The 17,435-nt window shown below is 38.5% G+C and overlaps 1 protein-coding gene across 7 annotated transcripts in view; it reads right to left on the bottom strand.

The window, feature by feature from the left end:
• Window positions 1-1,863: 1,863 nt before the first annotated feature.
• Window positions 1,864-17,435, bottom strand: part of TMEM161B (transmembrane protein 161B) — an 85,421-nt gene continuing 69,849 nt past the window's right edge. For 6 of the 7 annotated variants that reach the window (XM_075932182.2, XM_075932183.2, XM_075932184.2 and 3 more), the window contains 2 exons: window positions 14,822-14,918; window positions 1,864-12,991 (listed from right to left, as the gene is read on the bottom strand). In XM_075932182.2, coding sequence (XP_075788297.2) covers window positions 12,714-12,991; window positions 14,822-14,918 — 375 coding nt within the window. In that variant the 3' untranslated portion in view covers window positions 1,864-12,713. The remainder of the gene's footprint in view (window positions 12,992-14,821; window positions 14,919-17,435) is intronic. The other variant, XM_075932185.2, reaches the window with a different exon arrangement.

The raw sequence follows: 17,435 nt of genomic DNA, 5'->3' as shown, positions 1-17,435 counted from the left end.
TCATGACCCTGATCCCCAAATGGCTCTCTATGAACAGATCTCTGCAAATGAATGGAGACAGTTGTAGTATTGTTACTCACATGACTAAAGCCTCGTTTGCACACAAGAGTTGTAGTGCTTTAACACTACCAGAATAAAGCACTACAATCTCCTTAGTGTGGATGCAGCTGAACTGGGATCAGTGTGCTTATTACAGGAGACCTCATTCCCAAATAAGATGTGGAACAAGCTGCGTCTGTATAAACACATTTATTCAGGTACAATTGAGCCCACACTAAATGTTGCATCAATTTAACAATATTAGAAATACCCCCAACAATTATGCTGGTGCAACAATTGCACAATCCAGGCCTATGATGACCAATCCAGTCACAGGCTACTAATTAACTCTCTCTCCAGCACACAAATTGAACTAAAATATTACAAGTCTGCTAAGTGTCTTCCTTAAAAGCGTTGAAAATATATTGTATAAACTTTAACACAAAAATCAAGATGTTCATGGGATTTTTTTTTTTAAAAACCAAGCTAAATCAATTAAACGTTTTGACTAAGTCTCTCCAATTGCTTGTCATATGCATGTTGGATATCTCTTATCCCACACTGTTGGGACCTCACCAGTCCCAAACCAGGGAATTTGCCAGACCAGAGAAGGTTCCCTGCCAGAGCACCCAGTCAGACTCTGCCAGCTGAGGGTGGAAAGCATGGAGACTACCTCTAGCCCATGCCAGACTGCCTGTTGGGCTGCTGGCCTCGCTGACACTGTCCCGGCCGGACTGCATGCCGGGCTACAGCAGCCCGCAATGCTGCAGGCTGTCTCAGCTCCAGCACAGCGCTGCCATAGGCTGCTGGGGCTGCTGAGGGCTCGGGCCCCACTTCTGAGGGCTGTCCAGAGCTCCATCTCCGTGGTGGAGCCTACAGGCTCTGGCTCCACTTCCGTGGCCCCAGGCCCACGCTGCCACGGGCTGTCCCTGGCCCAATCCTGTGCTGCTGGGGGGTGCCCCAATCCAGTCCCAGTGCTGAGGATTGCTGTCCGGTTGGGGGATGCTGTCGGCTCCAGCCCCACTGCTAAGGGTTGCCCTCAGCCCCACTCTGTTGCTTCAGCTCAGCTCTGCCTAGACTGCCCTCCTGCCACTAGGCTGCCAGGGTTCTCTGATCCAGGAACATGTGGTCCTACCGGACCACAGATGTTGCTGGACTAGAAAATTCTGGTTTTGGAAGGTGCAACCTGTAGTTCCTTGGAAGTCAGAATTGTGCACAATAAATGGAGTATTTTAAGATTTATGAAAATATAAAAATCAAATTTAATGAAAAAAAATTATTGGCTTTTGATTTTAAAAGTTGCTTTATTTCTAATGTAGGTAGCACAATATAAAGTAATGGAAATTACACTGCAGCCCAGTGTGTGTCATATAATAGATTGCTTAAAAAGTCAGGATACAGTGCATATACTGTAAGACATATACTGACTACAACAGGCCTGTGCTGGATACGGCCCGCAGAGGCACCGGGGAGCTGCCAGGCTTTGTTTCTGTTTCTGTTTGTTTCTAAACTGAAGGAGAAAGGAAGTTTCAGAAGCCTCCCCACCCCAGCACAATCCCATTGGCCAAATTCTGGCCAGAAAGCAACCAACGGGAGCTGCTTGTTTGAATAACAGGCATCCAAGGAGGACCAAGCCCCCCAATGTCTTCTGGAAAGAAGACTGATTCAAGTGAGTTAATGTATATTAGTTTATCAACTTTTCCAGTAGACACTGATATACTACTAGTACTTGGCTAGTCTTTTTTAGTACACAATTTTATTTTAATTATGTATAATCAACCAAACACAAGGCCATGGAACAATGACTGCTCAAAACACTCAATCTTTGTCTCTCATAGAATTTTATTAAATTAACACCAAAACTTTAAGGATAATACAGCAAGCTTTCTTCTTATGTTCATCAAGATTAGGAAAATGCTCCCTGACACATGCTAACACTTCCCAAGCAAGACAAAATTCTTTAGTCCTCCAGATAAACCATTAGCAGCACTAAGCAACATAATTTCTTACACACAGTGTAAAAAACTAATATTTAGTAGCTTACTGAAATAAGTTTTACCCAAACCATGTACTATATACATTAAATATTATACTAATTGCTAAAGCCATATTTTAGAGCTAAAAGCTCAACACACTATAAGGCTTCCTTTAAGGAGTGATTCCTTTGGTACAGACTCAATTCACTGCAAACAGTTCAATTTACAAGCACTTTACATGTAACATGCAGAATAATTACCTCCAAACTAAGCATCTAAGTAATGTTTATTTCATCACTTTTTTCTGCTGTATCAGACAAATGTTTGATAGATTTTTTTTAAGTCTTAAAGTTTAAAGCATGTAAATTTTTATAAAATGAAACAGTCAAAAGTGAAGATGGCAGCCCACTGTCCGAACAAAAGCATTCAACAGTACATAAGGCTGCTATTAAAAATACAAAATTTAGAACTGTACAACAGTTAACGCTGGTCTCCTGTTTTGGATCCATTATGAGCAACCCCACACTCCATGTAATTCCTGCTTTTTTGTATCCTCGTTTTGATCTCTGCTCCAATCCTGTAGAAACTTCCACATATGCTAAAACATTAAGCTCATGAATAGTCCCACTGAGATCAAGTTAAGTACACAAGTCTTTGCAGGACTGGAGCTTAAACTACAAACTTGTAGCAAAGCAAGTTGTTATAATTCAAAGTCAATCGTTCTATTGCATTAGACAGTTCCAACACTGTAGAATTGTAATTTCTTTAATCAGAAGTATGAAAATAGTGTGAAAGTGTAGGAAGAAATGAGGTGTTCTTACAAATACAGTACAGGAAAGGCAAAATTCTTGCAATATTTACATGACAACAGCAAAAATAAACTTACTTGAAATAAAAAGTATAGATAGCTAAAATCATATTAGCTTTGACAATTTGTTTTTCCACATTAATGATCTCTATATATACACATACATACATATACACACGCATATATAAATGGGTTAAAATGGCACATTTAAGGACTAGCTGATAGCTTGCATTTACTTAACAGATCTCCTAAGTATGCATACCTACCAAGAAAAGCACAAAGGCACGTGCTTAACTTTAGAAAATATCTATTTGAAAATGTAATTTCTTCGTATCTGCTCTAGAATGTACAGGTCCAGGCACTTTAGTATCACCTCCTGTGCACAGAATATGGAGTTGTTCTTTGTTTAGACATTGGTGGTAATACTGTACCCTTATCTTCTGTTTTATTATTTTTAAAAATGATTCAGCTTCACCAACACCAGGCAAGTTCCACTTTATTAGCAACTTCTGGAAGCTTTCTCTAGTACAGTGTAGATGACATGCCTAATTTTAAAGCACCATATCATGTAACTTTGCTCAGAGCAAGTTAATAAATATTGTGTTTTAAAAGAAAGATAACTGGTAGATGATCAAAATGAAGATGCTCAATCTTGCTAAGATTGTGGAACTCAAAAGCGTGAGTGGGAATTTTTTTGAAAACCTACCCTAATCTAGAGAGGGGGACTTAGAAGTTTCCTTTAAAGTTTGACCTTTTCCATTGACAAATACTGATTTTATCATATTCAGTCTTTTACTGGCAATTTGCTTTGCAAGCATCAATGCTGTCAGTGCCAGCATAGTGCTAGGCACAGGATGTGTTGATCTATGTAGTCATGATTAACAAAAAGCTCTCTCAGTAGCAACAGAGCAACAATTGTGAGATTATACATGAAGTTCCCAATAACAGTGACAGATTTAAAAATATTTACAGTCTATATATACAGTGTGTAATAACGTACAGTTTACAACAATTTTAACTTACATGAAATTCTGGGCCTAAACAATTTAATAGTATTTTTAAATAAAAATATTTATATTTAGAAGGGAACAATACCCTCGGATAAGTAATGTTTTTTCCTGCTACTGCCACAGATAAATATTCTCCCACTTTTGAAAATGTTTTTCTGATCAAATTATGCAAGATAGTTTATTAGATGATGAGCTTTCATGGGGCAGATCCACTTCAATGCAATGCAAGGTAATTAAAAATGGAATATGGGCAGGATATACGACAAGATTACCAGAAGCAGGAGAAATAAGGTATTTGTTGGCACACCATGTTTACACTGTAAGAATCAGATTTACAAAATAGAATTTTTGGTACACTTTTAAACAAAGTTACAAAGAACACTGAAAATAAAGGCAAAACCTGACTTTATAAACATTATAAATCAGGTTTTAAAAATACAGCGGAACTGTCATATAAAGTACAGGCAGTCCCCGGGTTACATGGATCCGACTTACATCAGATCCCTACTTACAAACGGGGTGAGACAACCCCGCACTAGCTGCTTTTCCCCCTAGCAGACCAGGGAGACACGAAGCTAGTGCCCCACCCAGCAGACCAGGGAGACGCGGAGCGACTTTTCTCAGCAGACACCTCAGCTTGAGAATAAAGGACTGAGGGAAGTGAGGTGAGAGAGAATAAAACTGAGCTCTGGAGAAATGTTTGGCTAGAGTTTCCCCTACAATATGTACCAGTTCCGATTTACATACAAATTCAACTTAAGAACAAACCTATAGTCCCTATCTTGTACGTAACCTGGGGACTGCCTGTAATTCAAAATGGCCAACCAGTAAGACTTTTAAAGCAGCAACTTTTTTTAAAGGCTATAGAGGTTACTACAAGTGCTCCTGGGGAAATTCTGCACCACTATGCAAGTGTACAATTCATATCCCCTGCAAATTTTTTAGTTTTGTTTTCATGCAGAAAAAAGACTTTTGATAGATGCAAAAGGAAGCCATAGAGCAGTCACAGAAAGCTCTGGCATGTTGGCCTGCATGTCTGGAGCAGACAGTGAAGATGTAAATCTTTGTGAGTGAGGTGGAACTGGGTGTGCAGGCAGGCAAGCAAAAGAGACTTGGTCCTGCTTATTTACCATTGTGGTGCACCCCGTGCAGAGAGATACGGCTTCCAGGTGTTTGGAGGTGTGTGTGAGGTAGGCTGTGTCCTTTAGCAGAGCAGAATGTAGCAGCCTTCCTGCTCAGTTGTTCCCATGGCTGTTACTGAATTAATCCCATTCTTAGTGAATTTCCCACAGGAGCATAAAATTTGTGTAAAAGTTTAAAGACTCCTTTACATTGCCAGAATGGTGTAAAGAAGCCTTGTTGTAAATGACAGAATGGCCTTAAAAATGCTTATGGTACGTTAGTGATTAGAACTGGTCTAAATTTTTTAACTGAAAATTTTCCTATCAAGATGTACACCATGAACTGTTTACTTTCATGCTGACCTTTCTGGAGATGGTCAGTAGCCAGTATAAACTGTGAGTCTGACTTCAAAACCCTCACTTGATTTTAGCTGCTGCTGATATAATAGAGCATACATCTGCATATGTCTGTTGACTAATAACTAGAAATAGAGAGACAAACTTAACTATATTACAATTAGACTAAAGGAATTTGGCGATTTCCTACATAACTCCCTACCCTCATTCTCTATGCATTGTTGCAGTTTAAAAAAAAAATTGAAACTGGCATGATTATATTGCATTATTTTGACAAATTAAGGAAGAATTTTAAGATGTTATGTGCAAAATTTATTTTTTAGCCCAAATTCCCCCCAGTAGTTTAGTACCAAAGTCATGAATATACTGTGTTCTTAAGAGATATTGCAGATCTCAACTTCTTCCCTGCCCTGATTTAAAATAATGGGAGTCTGAAGAAGTATTTGGTATTCATAGACTAATACCAAGCTTTTTTAAAATACAAAATTGCATACTTATTATAAATGTATCAATCTGGGCTTCAAGTTTAAAAAAAGACTCAACATGTAGAAACATTTGATCTAACTAAGCACTGACATAAATAAAAGTGAGGATATGTTCAATGGCATCAGCATTACAAATAAATTTAATTTGCATTAAAATACTGTTATAACAAAGGTATAAAAATACATATATACTGGTTCTGAAAACAACGTCCAGTACATCATTATTATCCTGACAACCAATAACGGGAGATTTCGAAAAGGACTTGGTTGTGGTTTACTTTTCTCTGGGTTTCAATAAATAGCCTCAAATTTACTGCAGGCTTCTTGCACAAGAATTTTTTGTGGAAGAGACCTTCTGCAAAAAGTTCTTACACAACAACGTGTCCACACTGCCATGTGCTTTTGCGCAAGAGATGTGCTTTCGTGCAAGACAGCATCCACAGTGTCATGGATGCTCTTGCACAAGAAAGCTCTGATGGCCATTCATAGAATGGCCATCAGAGCACCTGTGCTTTTTCCGATAGGGTTTTTTTGTGTGCAAGAAACCCTTGTTGTCTATCCACACACCTCTTTTTGCGCAAAAGCTCTTGCGCAAAAAGGCTTATTCCTCATTTTAAGAGGAATAACTCTTGTGCAAAAACCTCTGTCTTCTAACGATTTACTGTACTTTTTCTTGCGCAAAAAAGCGCTCGTAATGTGGACACTCCGCGAGTTTCTGTGCAAAAACACTTGTTTGTGCGCAAAAACTCTGCAGTGTAGACATAGCCTCTGTGGAAAAGTGCAATTTAAACTTGTAAAAAAAGATAAGCAAAGCACAGACTGCAGTAAGGAAACCTTATAGCAAATTCCTGACTGATGCAATGGGGCATGCTTGTAAGAACAACTTAGGGAAGCTTTTTCCCATCTACTACTACTCACTGCAACTTCCCACAGCAGCAGGATGGTATTTCAATCTAACAGTGGGAATAACTATGTACCATAATCATGGGTCCTCAGCTCTGAGTTGACACTACTGGGGAGCATGCTTTTGACTGGCTGCCTTGAGCCATATTGCCCAGCAATAAGACAGTGTACTTAATATTTCTGTAACACTTCTATGCCTCAGAGAAAGACTTTATCAAACAGGCTAAGATTTTTGCCCTTAATTCTTCTTTGGGGGTTTTAAGCTGTAGATTAAAATAAGTCTTACCTATTTGTTATGTTACAGTAAACATTCACCTTAAAATTTAAAACTCTAGTGAACTGCTGTCTCTCAAGATCCCATCGTGACTTAGGAACATTTCTTTAATATAAAAAACTTCAGCTCCTTTGGCCCGAGAATCTTCATTCATGATTTCTATTTTTTATTCTACACATTGTTCTTCAGGCTTGAGTAAATGTTTAGTAGCTTTGTGGGGCGAGGAGCAAGAGGGAGAAATCAACGGCAATAGACCATGTGCAGGTCTAAATGGGGGGGCTAGACAGCTAATACAACACAAAGTTCTTATATGGAAAGTGAGTTAATGCTTAAAAAGAAGTGTAATGCTAAAGACTTTGAGAATAAAAAGGTGTTAAGGGCTTCTACCCTTAATCGATAACTTCACAATATCATATCAAAGACGACATTTTTTCATAGTCATATTGTTTTAATATTTTTAAAAATAAACTTAAGACCTCAATTAGCAATGGTAAATTTTGTGCCCATAGATGGCTGACAAAAAGACACAGTTGGGAGACTAGTTGGGATTTCTGTATTCAATAAACATACTATTTACCCAGAAGTTGAGCGTTGTGGATTGGAAAGCCAACATGTACCTTCATGGCACAGTTCCTGCTTCTAGGCAAGTTTGACTTTATAGTTAGGGCATGTGATAGATAGGAGTAGTGCTGGCCAGCACTTGATGACTAAAGGGTTACATTTAGGTTGCTAGCAGGGGTGTTGGCAGAGAGCCAGAAGAACCAACAGGATACAGCGCTGAAATCTGAATTGTATAAGATGCCTTGCCTGCTTTCTTTGTGTGGAAGTTAAGCCAGGAGTTGAGAAACACAGAATGATTTAAACGCAGGCAGGACTACCACTCCTCCAAGGAATTTGAGGCATGGAAGTGGACTGAACCAGGAAGGGATAATAAAGGGAGTAAATAAAGGGAAAATGTGTATTTAATCCCAATCAGGGCATTTTTCTTTGTTTTGGTTGTTTGGTTAAACTTATCTGTGTGAATATATGTCTTTCCTACCCCATTCACTATCTAAGGGTATGTCTACACTGCCACCCTTGTTCGAACTAGAATGACTAATGTAGGCATTCGAACTTGCAAATGAAGCCCGGGATTTAAATATCCCGGGCTTCATTTGCATGTTCCCAGGCGGGCGCCATTTTTAAATGCCCGTAGTTCGAACTACCTGCCCGCGGCTACACACGCCATGGACTAGATAGTTCGAATTAAAGTTCCTAATTCGAACTACCGTTATTCCTCCTGCAATATCCCGGGGTTCATTTGCAAGTTCGAATGCCTACATTAGCCACCCTAGTTCGAACTAGGGTGGCAGTGTAGACATACCCTAAGAGAATACCCAGAAATATTCTCTGTGTTTTAACATGTTTTATTCAGTTGCTCTAATACGTAGCATCCCATTGTGTTTTATCAAGAATATCTGTTTTGTTAACAAAATCACCTTTTTAAGGCGATGATTTGATTCCTGTGTCCTGAATAGAAACAGGAGTACTGTGAGTGTATGTCTGCCTACCTTGAGAGGTCAGCTATCAGAGAGACAGTTTGTTTTCTTTTTTCAAGCTCTCTTGTAGCAAAATAGCTTGGGGTACCTTGGGAAGGGAAGTCCAAGTCCTTTCTTCCTAGGTTCAAGAAAGTTTGTTTCACTTGGTGGTGGCAGCTACCCTCCCAAAGTCAGTAAATCTGTGACCCTGGGGAGTTTTTGTAAGCAGAGCCTATAGAAGCAAAGTATTTAAGATCTCTTGCAGGTCCCCATCTCCTGCACTTGAAGTGCCAGAATGGCAAATAGCCCTGATGGGGCATAAGTGGCCTCCTGTTCACAAGTTCATTTCCTTTGACTAAAGAACAGATGTTATATAACATTGGGTTTGAGCACTGAAGCTTTTGGCAGCTCTTCTTCCACATGTGTTTGTTCTCTCTCACTGATACCATATGCCCTTTTGCTTTGTTGTACCAGTTGTTTTTTATCTACGAAAAAAGAGGTTTAAAAAAAAGCATGCAGAATTTGTGGCTGCATGCTCTTAGGGAGCTGGGAAATCCTGAAGACTTCTACAATTGCAAAAATATCTACATGATAGTACAGCCCAAAAGGCACTCTAGGGTGCCCTGGAAAACCCAAAAATACAGGTTTATGATGTTTTCTCCTTTCCTTTGATGTATAAAAAAATTCTAAACTTAAAAAAAAGGAGAGAGAGTTCCTATCAGGACTGTCACATCTAGTCTTCCCTACTTTTTGATCAGAACTCAGATGTCTCAGGCCTGCTCTAGACACAGACTTCCACCTAGTTAATGAAAAAGATGCTATTTTAAACCAATTTAGTTAACTGATGCAAGTTTGTGGTTTGCTATTTTTATTTCCGCTCAGTTTAATCTTGTTAAAAATAATCAAATCAAGTGAAAGTGAAATAAACCACTCAAACTCAATACACAAGACAAACTTCAATTTAGTTAAACTAGAGGATTTTTTTTTAAAATCATGCTCTAGTCATGTCCTCATGCTCACAAGCCACATCTTATCATCTGCATGGACAGGGCTGATAAAACCTTACTAAAGATACCTTATCTTCCCAGGTTTTTTCCCCTCAAAAACAGGTATTCATGAAGAGAGTCACACAAGATTAAGTATCCTGCATTTTCAGTTCTCTGCAGCTATGTACAAAATTCTCCAAGAGAAACTAAGAAAACCTTATTTTTTAATGTAAAAAAGACAATTCCTGCTAGTGGTACATATGCCATAAGCCTTCTCTCTACATAATAAAGACGCAACAACTAAAAAGGGCATACGCCTACTCTTTCCTTTGTAGATCATTGAGAATGCCAGACAGATACACAAGTAATTTTTTCCCTTAATATGAAGCACAAAACAGATTATAACTGAGCTCATGAAAGTGTCATTTAGCTACAGATGAACAGACACGTGTTTTATACCATACTCATCACCATAGTAATGTCCTTTATACCATTCTTCTTTGTCCAACTCACCATGTCAGAAAGATTTTCTGGCCAACATAGGCTTTGTACAAGTCACCTGTATTATGCAGGATCTAAGTCACCTGAAGTCACTGAAGGGAGACTATCTTCCAACCAACCTGAAACCTACAGAGCCACAGAGTTGGATCCAACTTTTAAGAGCCAATAGTTAGAAATTGTAATCAGAATATAGAAAGACAATCAAGCTGTTTCTTGATGTATCAATGTCACTTCTTCAGTTGTGTTTGTTTCATCAGTATTTTTTCAGAAGAGTAAGAAATCTGACACTTGTTAACAGCCCTAAAAAAGCTCAATCATATTAATAAACATCTTATATAGGATGCAAACATCTTTTTATATAAAAGTCTCTGTATAATCGCTGCTAATTTTCAGTTATGAGCAGAGACAACAAATCAATGGGGATGGAAATTCTATATAGAAATGTGGTTCTTCTCATGGATTAAGCATCTTTCAGAACCTAAATTTCATTGCAACACTTCAGGTTGTACGATAAGCTTCAATATAACTTCCCATGATGAGTTTGCAGTCAGAATGAAAACACTACTAAAAGATGTGGGGTTTTTTTCCTAAATGAGCATTCACCTTGGAAATCAACGTGTTACCACTTAATTGCTACTACTATCTTTTCATTGCTAATCGTATACAACACACATCCAGTGAATGGGCCATTTCAACATTGCTGGACCTATCTGGCAATCATCTGAAAATGCATTTTTTCATAGGAATGTCTCAAGTTTTGAAACTATGAAGTCAAATATGATTTATGCCATTCACCTAATGGATGCCACTGTTACTAATCAAAAATTAGGTTATTAGTGAAGCTTACAGCACTGTTAGATATAAAGTACTATACTCCTACTGTAACCAGCAGGATCCTAGGAGTTTTTTCAGGACATTTAAGAGGGCATGTGTGCAGAAAGGGGTACAGGTAAGAGGCAGTGGCATATAAACCTTACTGTAGTAACAGCAAATGAGCTACAATATTTTTGAATGATTTCAAGGCCATTTGATAGAGAAAGAGGAATTGAGAAATATCTAAAATCCTTAATTTTTTGTATTCTTTGATGTTTTGTTTCCCCATACTACAGATTTGCAACATTTAAATTAAGCATTTTGTAACAGTCTTTCCATTTATTTATTATATTCTATGTTTTGTTTATACAATTCAGACACCCAAAAGTGTTGCCCATATTTTTTATGCATAGCAAATACTACTCTCATACTAAAAGATATCTTTCTGCAGTGCACTTTTTTAAATTAAAATTTTAAAATGTTGCCCCACATTAATTCCCAATCCTACATTTCTGATAGCAGTATACACAAAGCAAGTGCATTTTTGTCATTCTAGCTTGTCCTCAAAATGTTCAACTAAGGATCTGTTATTCAAATTAAACAAAACTTGTAAAATTATACTTCACTCCTCCTTACTATAGGTTTTTAAATTAATGTACAGAAAATATATTTCTGAGACTAAAAGATGTTCAATATTTCTATATCAGCAGGGTAACTTGCATTACACTAACCAACAAAGTAAGAGTAACAACTTTTGAGTGAATCTCTTTCAACAAAATCACAAAGGTTCTTTATTAAAAGTTTAGTACCTTTGTAGAGGCACCAAAAATGGATAGCCCTTTCATCTGAACTTTCAAAAAAATATTTAATTTTAATTAAAAAAGGGATCTTGAATTTACTTGGTACATATATGTCCTTGTCCCACTGTCCTGTAACATACATTCAGCAACTTATAGATTCAATATTTCTTTTTATAGTCTTCATGTATATATATTATATATTTAATATATAATATATATGTATATATACTTACAGATACATACACACTCAGCAGGATTATTAGATATTCTTTTTAAACAGTTTGATCAGTGTTGATAATCTATTCCAATCAGTTTGTGAATTCAATGGAATTTATTTATTACCTGGAAAAATGAAATTTAAAAGACCCAAATGGAATATGTGGATCATTAGTAGCACCAATATTGTACTTGCAAGGGTTAATATGGCCCTTCATTACTTTAAAATAACTTCAGGGATTGACAATATGTATTTTTATAATATTCCTCTTACAGCTTGAACATTCCTGAACTCCTCAGGCAGCAAGCAATACTTGCTGAGTCCATGGATTTGTTCCTATCCAAATTCAAATACTACAGCTTTCTTTACTGTAATATACAGTATTTCTTCTGTTGGATTTTTTTGCTTTTCACACAGAAAAGTGATCAATATCATTCCAACAAAAAATTTTCTTTCCCCATTTGTATGGCTCAGTTTCAAGATTGTTTAACTAGGCAGACACCATTAATGTTACCTGTACCTCATTACCACTTTGAGTCATCAGTCAACAACTGAAGTAATATACAAAAGTTTTGAGGGTGGCTTAGTATTAATGGAAAGCAAGGTACTCACAGGCACACTAGTCTTTTAACTAGCCCTCCAATATCAGCCACACAAAAAAGATTAGTCACAGTTCCAATACCATAATTCAGCAGTTAGTTACCTACTGTTTGGTAACAAAAGTTAAACCCACTTGTGACTTTAAACATAGCAATATTCACCCTGAGAATACAGAGGAAGCATTTAAGAATAAAATTTGATATGTGTTTTTTCTTCACGTATGCATTCTTCCATTTTTTCTTCAGCCCCTCTGGGGTACATGGGTTTGCACATAACTTCATATATTTGCTTTGTGATCTGATTAGTTCATGCCACAGTCAGATACTGGTGATAGAAAAGCCCAAAAAGGCTTGTGGAGAAGAGGCAAGCAGCAATCCACCAGGTGAGAAAAGACAGGAGTCCTCGGAATAGGAGAGGAGTAAAAATGTTCTTTAGGCTGCCCAATGCCATTGTTATTTGAACTACATTTACCTTTATCTTTCCATCAGCAGATGGAGACTCAGAGTAAACTGAATTAGGGAGTGGATTGTTTTCCACTAGAAAGTCAGAGCTAGATTCTGGATAGATGCCCCAGGAATAATTACCTGTTAAAAAGGAAGGTAATTAATTAAGCAACTAGATTCTAACTCATTTTACTATGGTTAAGTCTAAATATACAACAGCAGTAGCTCTAACATATTAGAAATAGAAAATTCTTTCCAAATATACAATTGCATTTTGCCTAACGATGACTCCCTAATTTCACTAAAGTAGATCTGGTATGACAATGATGGTCCTTCATAATTGTCATGTGTTGCTCTTCTCTTATTAATACTACAGGTTGGACCTCCAAAATCCGGGACTCCCTCATCCAACAAAATCCATGGTCCAGCATCCTGAACATCAAGAGGACTGGCGGCTTGGAGATGCTGGGGCTGGGACCAGGACCGGAGCTCCGGTGTGAATGACTAGTCAAATATCCGATAAAGCAAATGCTTATTGGATAGTTGACACTCAGGTCGACTAGTTGCTTCCCCCACTCCAGTTCTCCCTCTATCAAAAAGAGGCAGCAAGGAGGAGGCAGGAGTCCCCAGTTGGCCCAAGCTCCTTATGGCACTGCGCTGTATGGAGCCCTGGGTCAGCAGAGTCCCCAGCGGACCCCAGGCTCCACGTGGCGCTGCCACTTTGAAATGCCACGGGGAGAACAGGGGCAGTGGAGGACTGCTTGAGTCCCCCACTGGCCCCATGCTTCCCGCAGCACTTGCAGCTTTGAAGTGTAGCAACAGCCCTGGACCAAGTGTTGCTACACTTCAAAGGCAGAGGCACCCTTATCAACTAATCGAATAGTCGATGAAAACTGCATTGACTATTCCATTAGCCAATTAATCAAAATTTTACATCCTAGTGGCAGCCCTGGTAGCAGGACTGGGGCCAGAGACATGGTAGCTGCATCAACCCCAGTAGCGGGGCTGGGGACGTGGCAGTCTGGGTTGCTGGGGAGGCTAGGGTCAGCAGTGGGGAGGGGAGACAGGCTGGGAGGTCAGTACCAGTGTGCCTCCCCTGGTCTGGCAAATTCTCTCATTCAAGACTGGCCACGTCCCAAGTGTGCCAGATCACAGAGGTCCAACCTGTAGAACAGAACCCATGCCTCATTTACAAATAGAGCTCAAGAAACCCATGCAGTTTGAAAGATGTTTTAAGAATTAATGAAATCTTCTAAAATTAATGTAACAGATTTTTATAAAATGATATCAGAAGAAACCAGAATTGAAAAAGATGCTAGGAATGTAAATAGTTAACTGGTTAACCAGTCACCCAATAAGCATCACCCTTACCGGATAATGATTATGAGTAATCAGTTAAGCGGTGGCTAGAGGCAGTGGTGGGGGCTGCTCCAGCCGTGCTGAGTCTACTGTGTGGCACCGCAGGCAGGGAGTGCTTCAGTCCAGCTTGCCCAGCCTAGCCTGAGCAGCCCATGGCATGGGGGGCCCCAAGCAGCACACCATGATCAGGGGACTGTTCCATCATGGCCCAGCCCACCACAATGCACTGTAGGCAGGGGATCTCACCACTCCATAAGTGAGAGTGTGAAGGGGTGTTTGTCTTCCAAGATTAAATGGTTAAATCTAGTGTTTAACATTTTAAACAATAATTAACATCCCTAAAAGATACATGTTTCAATACACATGAAGCATCTTAATTTGTTTGTTATTCTAAATAGTTTGCCTGTTTGATATTCTAACATGATTAGGGATTAAAATCTGGTTGTAAAGCTTAAAGATATTGCTTTAAATTACAAGAAAACATCTCTGTATATTATTGGTTACACATGCTTTCTTTTAATGGTCAGATATAAAATGATAAAAGCCTTTCATAGTCCTAGATGACAATTTACTAAACATATGCATTTGTTTCATTTATCAAATTTTGCTTACCTAGTGTTTTCAAAAGTAAAGTTGTATGAAGCAGCATTACCAGAGGGGCCACATACTGCAATGCAATTACACAAAGGTAATAAAATACTCGGGCCACCTGAAACCAACAAAATCCTTATAAGCAAGTTAGTGTGTAAAAAAAAAAAAAAATCTTAACATCGCTGACATGCTATGAATGATCAGAGCAAACATTTAAATTGTCTGTAAAATAGAGGAGCTTAAAGTAATATGATCCTTATGAGAAAAGTTACATTCTAAAGATTTCCCACCAGATTTTTAGTGTCTAAAGTACAGTCTTTAAAAAGACTATCAAGAATTTCAGAATTAATAAATGTTTCATAAAACTTAAAGAGCTCATTACTTTTCTAGTTATTTCTTTACAAGAAGGCGTGATTTAAAAAAACCATTCACTTCACTTTTTCTGAAAAAATAGCTACTATGCAATGATCTGCATTTCTACTAAGGATGTAAATATTGATCAAAGCAGTTAACCAGTTAGCCATTAGTGGGGGCACAGCAGCCAGGTCAGAGCTAGGGTTACTTATTATTGATGTGGGTTTCAGATCCACTGGTGCCAGGGTATGGCCTAGAGCCAGGTTCAGTGTGGCTGTGCCACAGACAGGAGATGGGCCTATAGTGGCGCAGCTGGGATTGGAAGCTGGCCCACAGCTGGGACCGCTGTACAGTTGGGACCATTGCATAGTTGAAAGTGGGGGCTGCCAGGGCTGCAAGAAGGGCTCGGGCCACTGGGATTGGGATCTGAGGCTGTTGCAGCACCTCCAAGTCCCACCTGTTTGCCATGCAGCTCCACCTGCCACCCTGACCACCTGAGATTCCTTCCAGCCACCTCCACGCAGCTGGCAGTGAGGTTAACCCATTACCAAGTAAGCATTCTGATAAGTGTAATGCTCACCAGGTAACCTATTAATCTATTAACCTTTTACACCCCTAATTTCTATACACTATAAATTTGTTAAAAGTAGTTTAAAAGCTAAACTTTGAATCAAGTTTTGCAAAAGTGCTTGAGTGACCCAAAAGCCTAAGTCTCATTTCCAAAAGTGAGGCGCAAACACCAAGGTCCCATTGTCTTTCAGTAAGGCTACGTCTACATTGCAGGCTTCTTGCGCAAGAACTTTTTGTGGAAGAGATGTGCTTTTGCACAAGAGAACATCCACACTGCCATGGATGCTCTTGTGCAAGAAAGCTCTGATGGCCATTCTGTGAATGTCAAGCGGAGCACCTGTGCTTTTTCCAGGAGGGGTTTCATGTGCAAGAAACCCGTTGCCTATCCACACATGCCTTTTTATGCAAGAGCTCTTGCGCAAAGGCTTATTCCTCGTAGAAAGAAGAATAACTCTTGTGCAAAATGTCCCATCTTCTGACAATCTACTGTACTTTTTCTTGCGCAACAATGTGCTTGTAGTGTGGATACTCTATGTGCTTGTAGTGTGGATACTCCGCGGGCTGTTTCGCAAAACTGGCCATTTTTGTGCAAAAACTCTGCAGTGCAGACGTAGCCTAAGACTTTGTATCCTAAGTTACTTTTGGAAAAATGTCATTTACAAGCTTTTGTTTAACAATGTGTGGTATTAATAAATGAAAATGGTCAGAAAAATAATAAATGAAAATAGAAGCTCCATGGTTAAATTTAGCGGGTTAACAGAGTTCGTTTCAAAGACCTTCACTTATTGGAATCCACTTTTAAATTATTTTATTTCTTCACAGGTCTTCCTATCCTGATCACTATCACTCCATTACATATTTATATAAAATTGTTGACCCAAAGTGTTCGGAAAAAATAAGAGGACAAAATAAAAAAACAGTATCAGCAATGAAAAAGCCATTTTAGTACATCTTAAATGAGAAGAAAATACTGGCTTTACATAAAAAAATGAAAAGGCATGGAATTCTTTAAAAAAGCACTAAAGGGAAGGCGGTTTGAGATAAGTGTCAAAAAGATGGGGAAAAGCGTTCCAAAACATGGGGTATAAAAGAGGAAATATGATGACCATTCAACCAAAACATAATAAAATGATTAATCATATTGCATCAAAGGGAGCAAACAGAAAAGCATCAACTGATAAACAAAAAGAATTGTTACCTTGTTACAGTAACCAAAGATCAAAAAGAGTGGAGGTGATACACAAATAGCAAGATGAAACCAAAAAATGATGTTTAGTGACTTTAGAGTGACTGGAAAAATAAGGATTTTGGAAGACTGGAGAAAAGGGCATTGTATGGAACAAAAGCTTTTGCTATATGAAAATTACAAAACCTTACAGTTCACTGAGATATTTGGAAGGAGTTATCTGGGAAAACAACCTGAGAAATATAGGTGGAGAAAAATGCTGATTGAAGAGAACACCAAGATTCTTAGCAATGACAACAGAAATGATTCTAGTATTGATTACTGAGAAGAGCCCTGTGAATAATCCATCTCAATCCTGAAGCCCCACATTAGTAACTATGCTTCTGAAATAAAAACTATGGGCTAGAAATTCCCTTTGAAGCCCATTGCTTTATATTTTGCTGGTGAGACAGATACTACACTATTGGTTACAGTGATACGTACCTTATTGAAACAGGCCTATTTTGTGCTATATGACACTTTCCA

The sequence above is a fragment of the Pelodiscus sinensis genome, chromosome 6, assembly GCF_052426305.1.
Source record: "Pelodiscus sinensis isolate ZL-2025 chromosome 6, ASM5242630v1, whole genome shotgun sequence".
Taxonomy (NCBI): Eukaryota; Metazoa; Chordata; order Testudines; family Trionychidae; genus Pelodiscus; species Pelodiscus sinensis.
The sequence above is the reverse complement of the archived record's forward strand: the minus strand, read 5'-3'. Positions and strand labels throughout refer to the sequence as shown.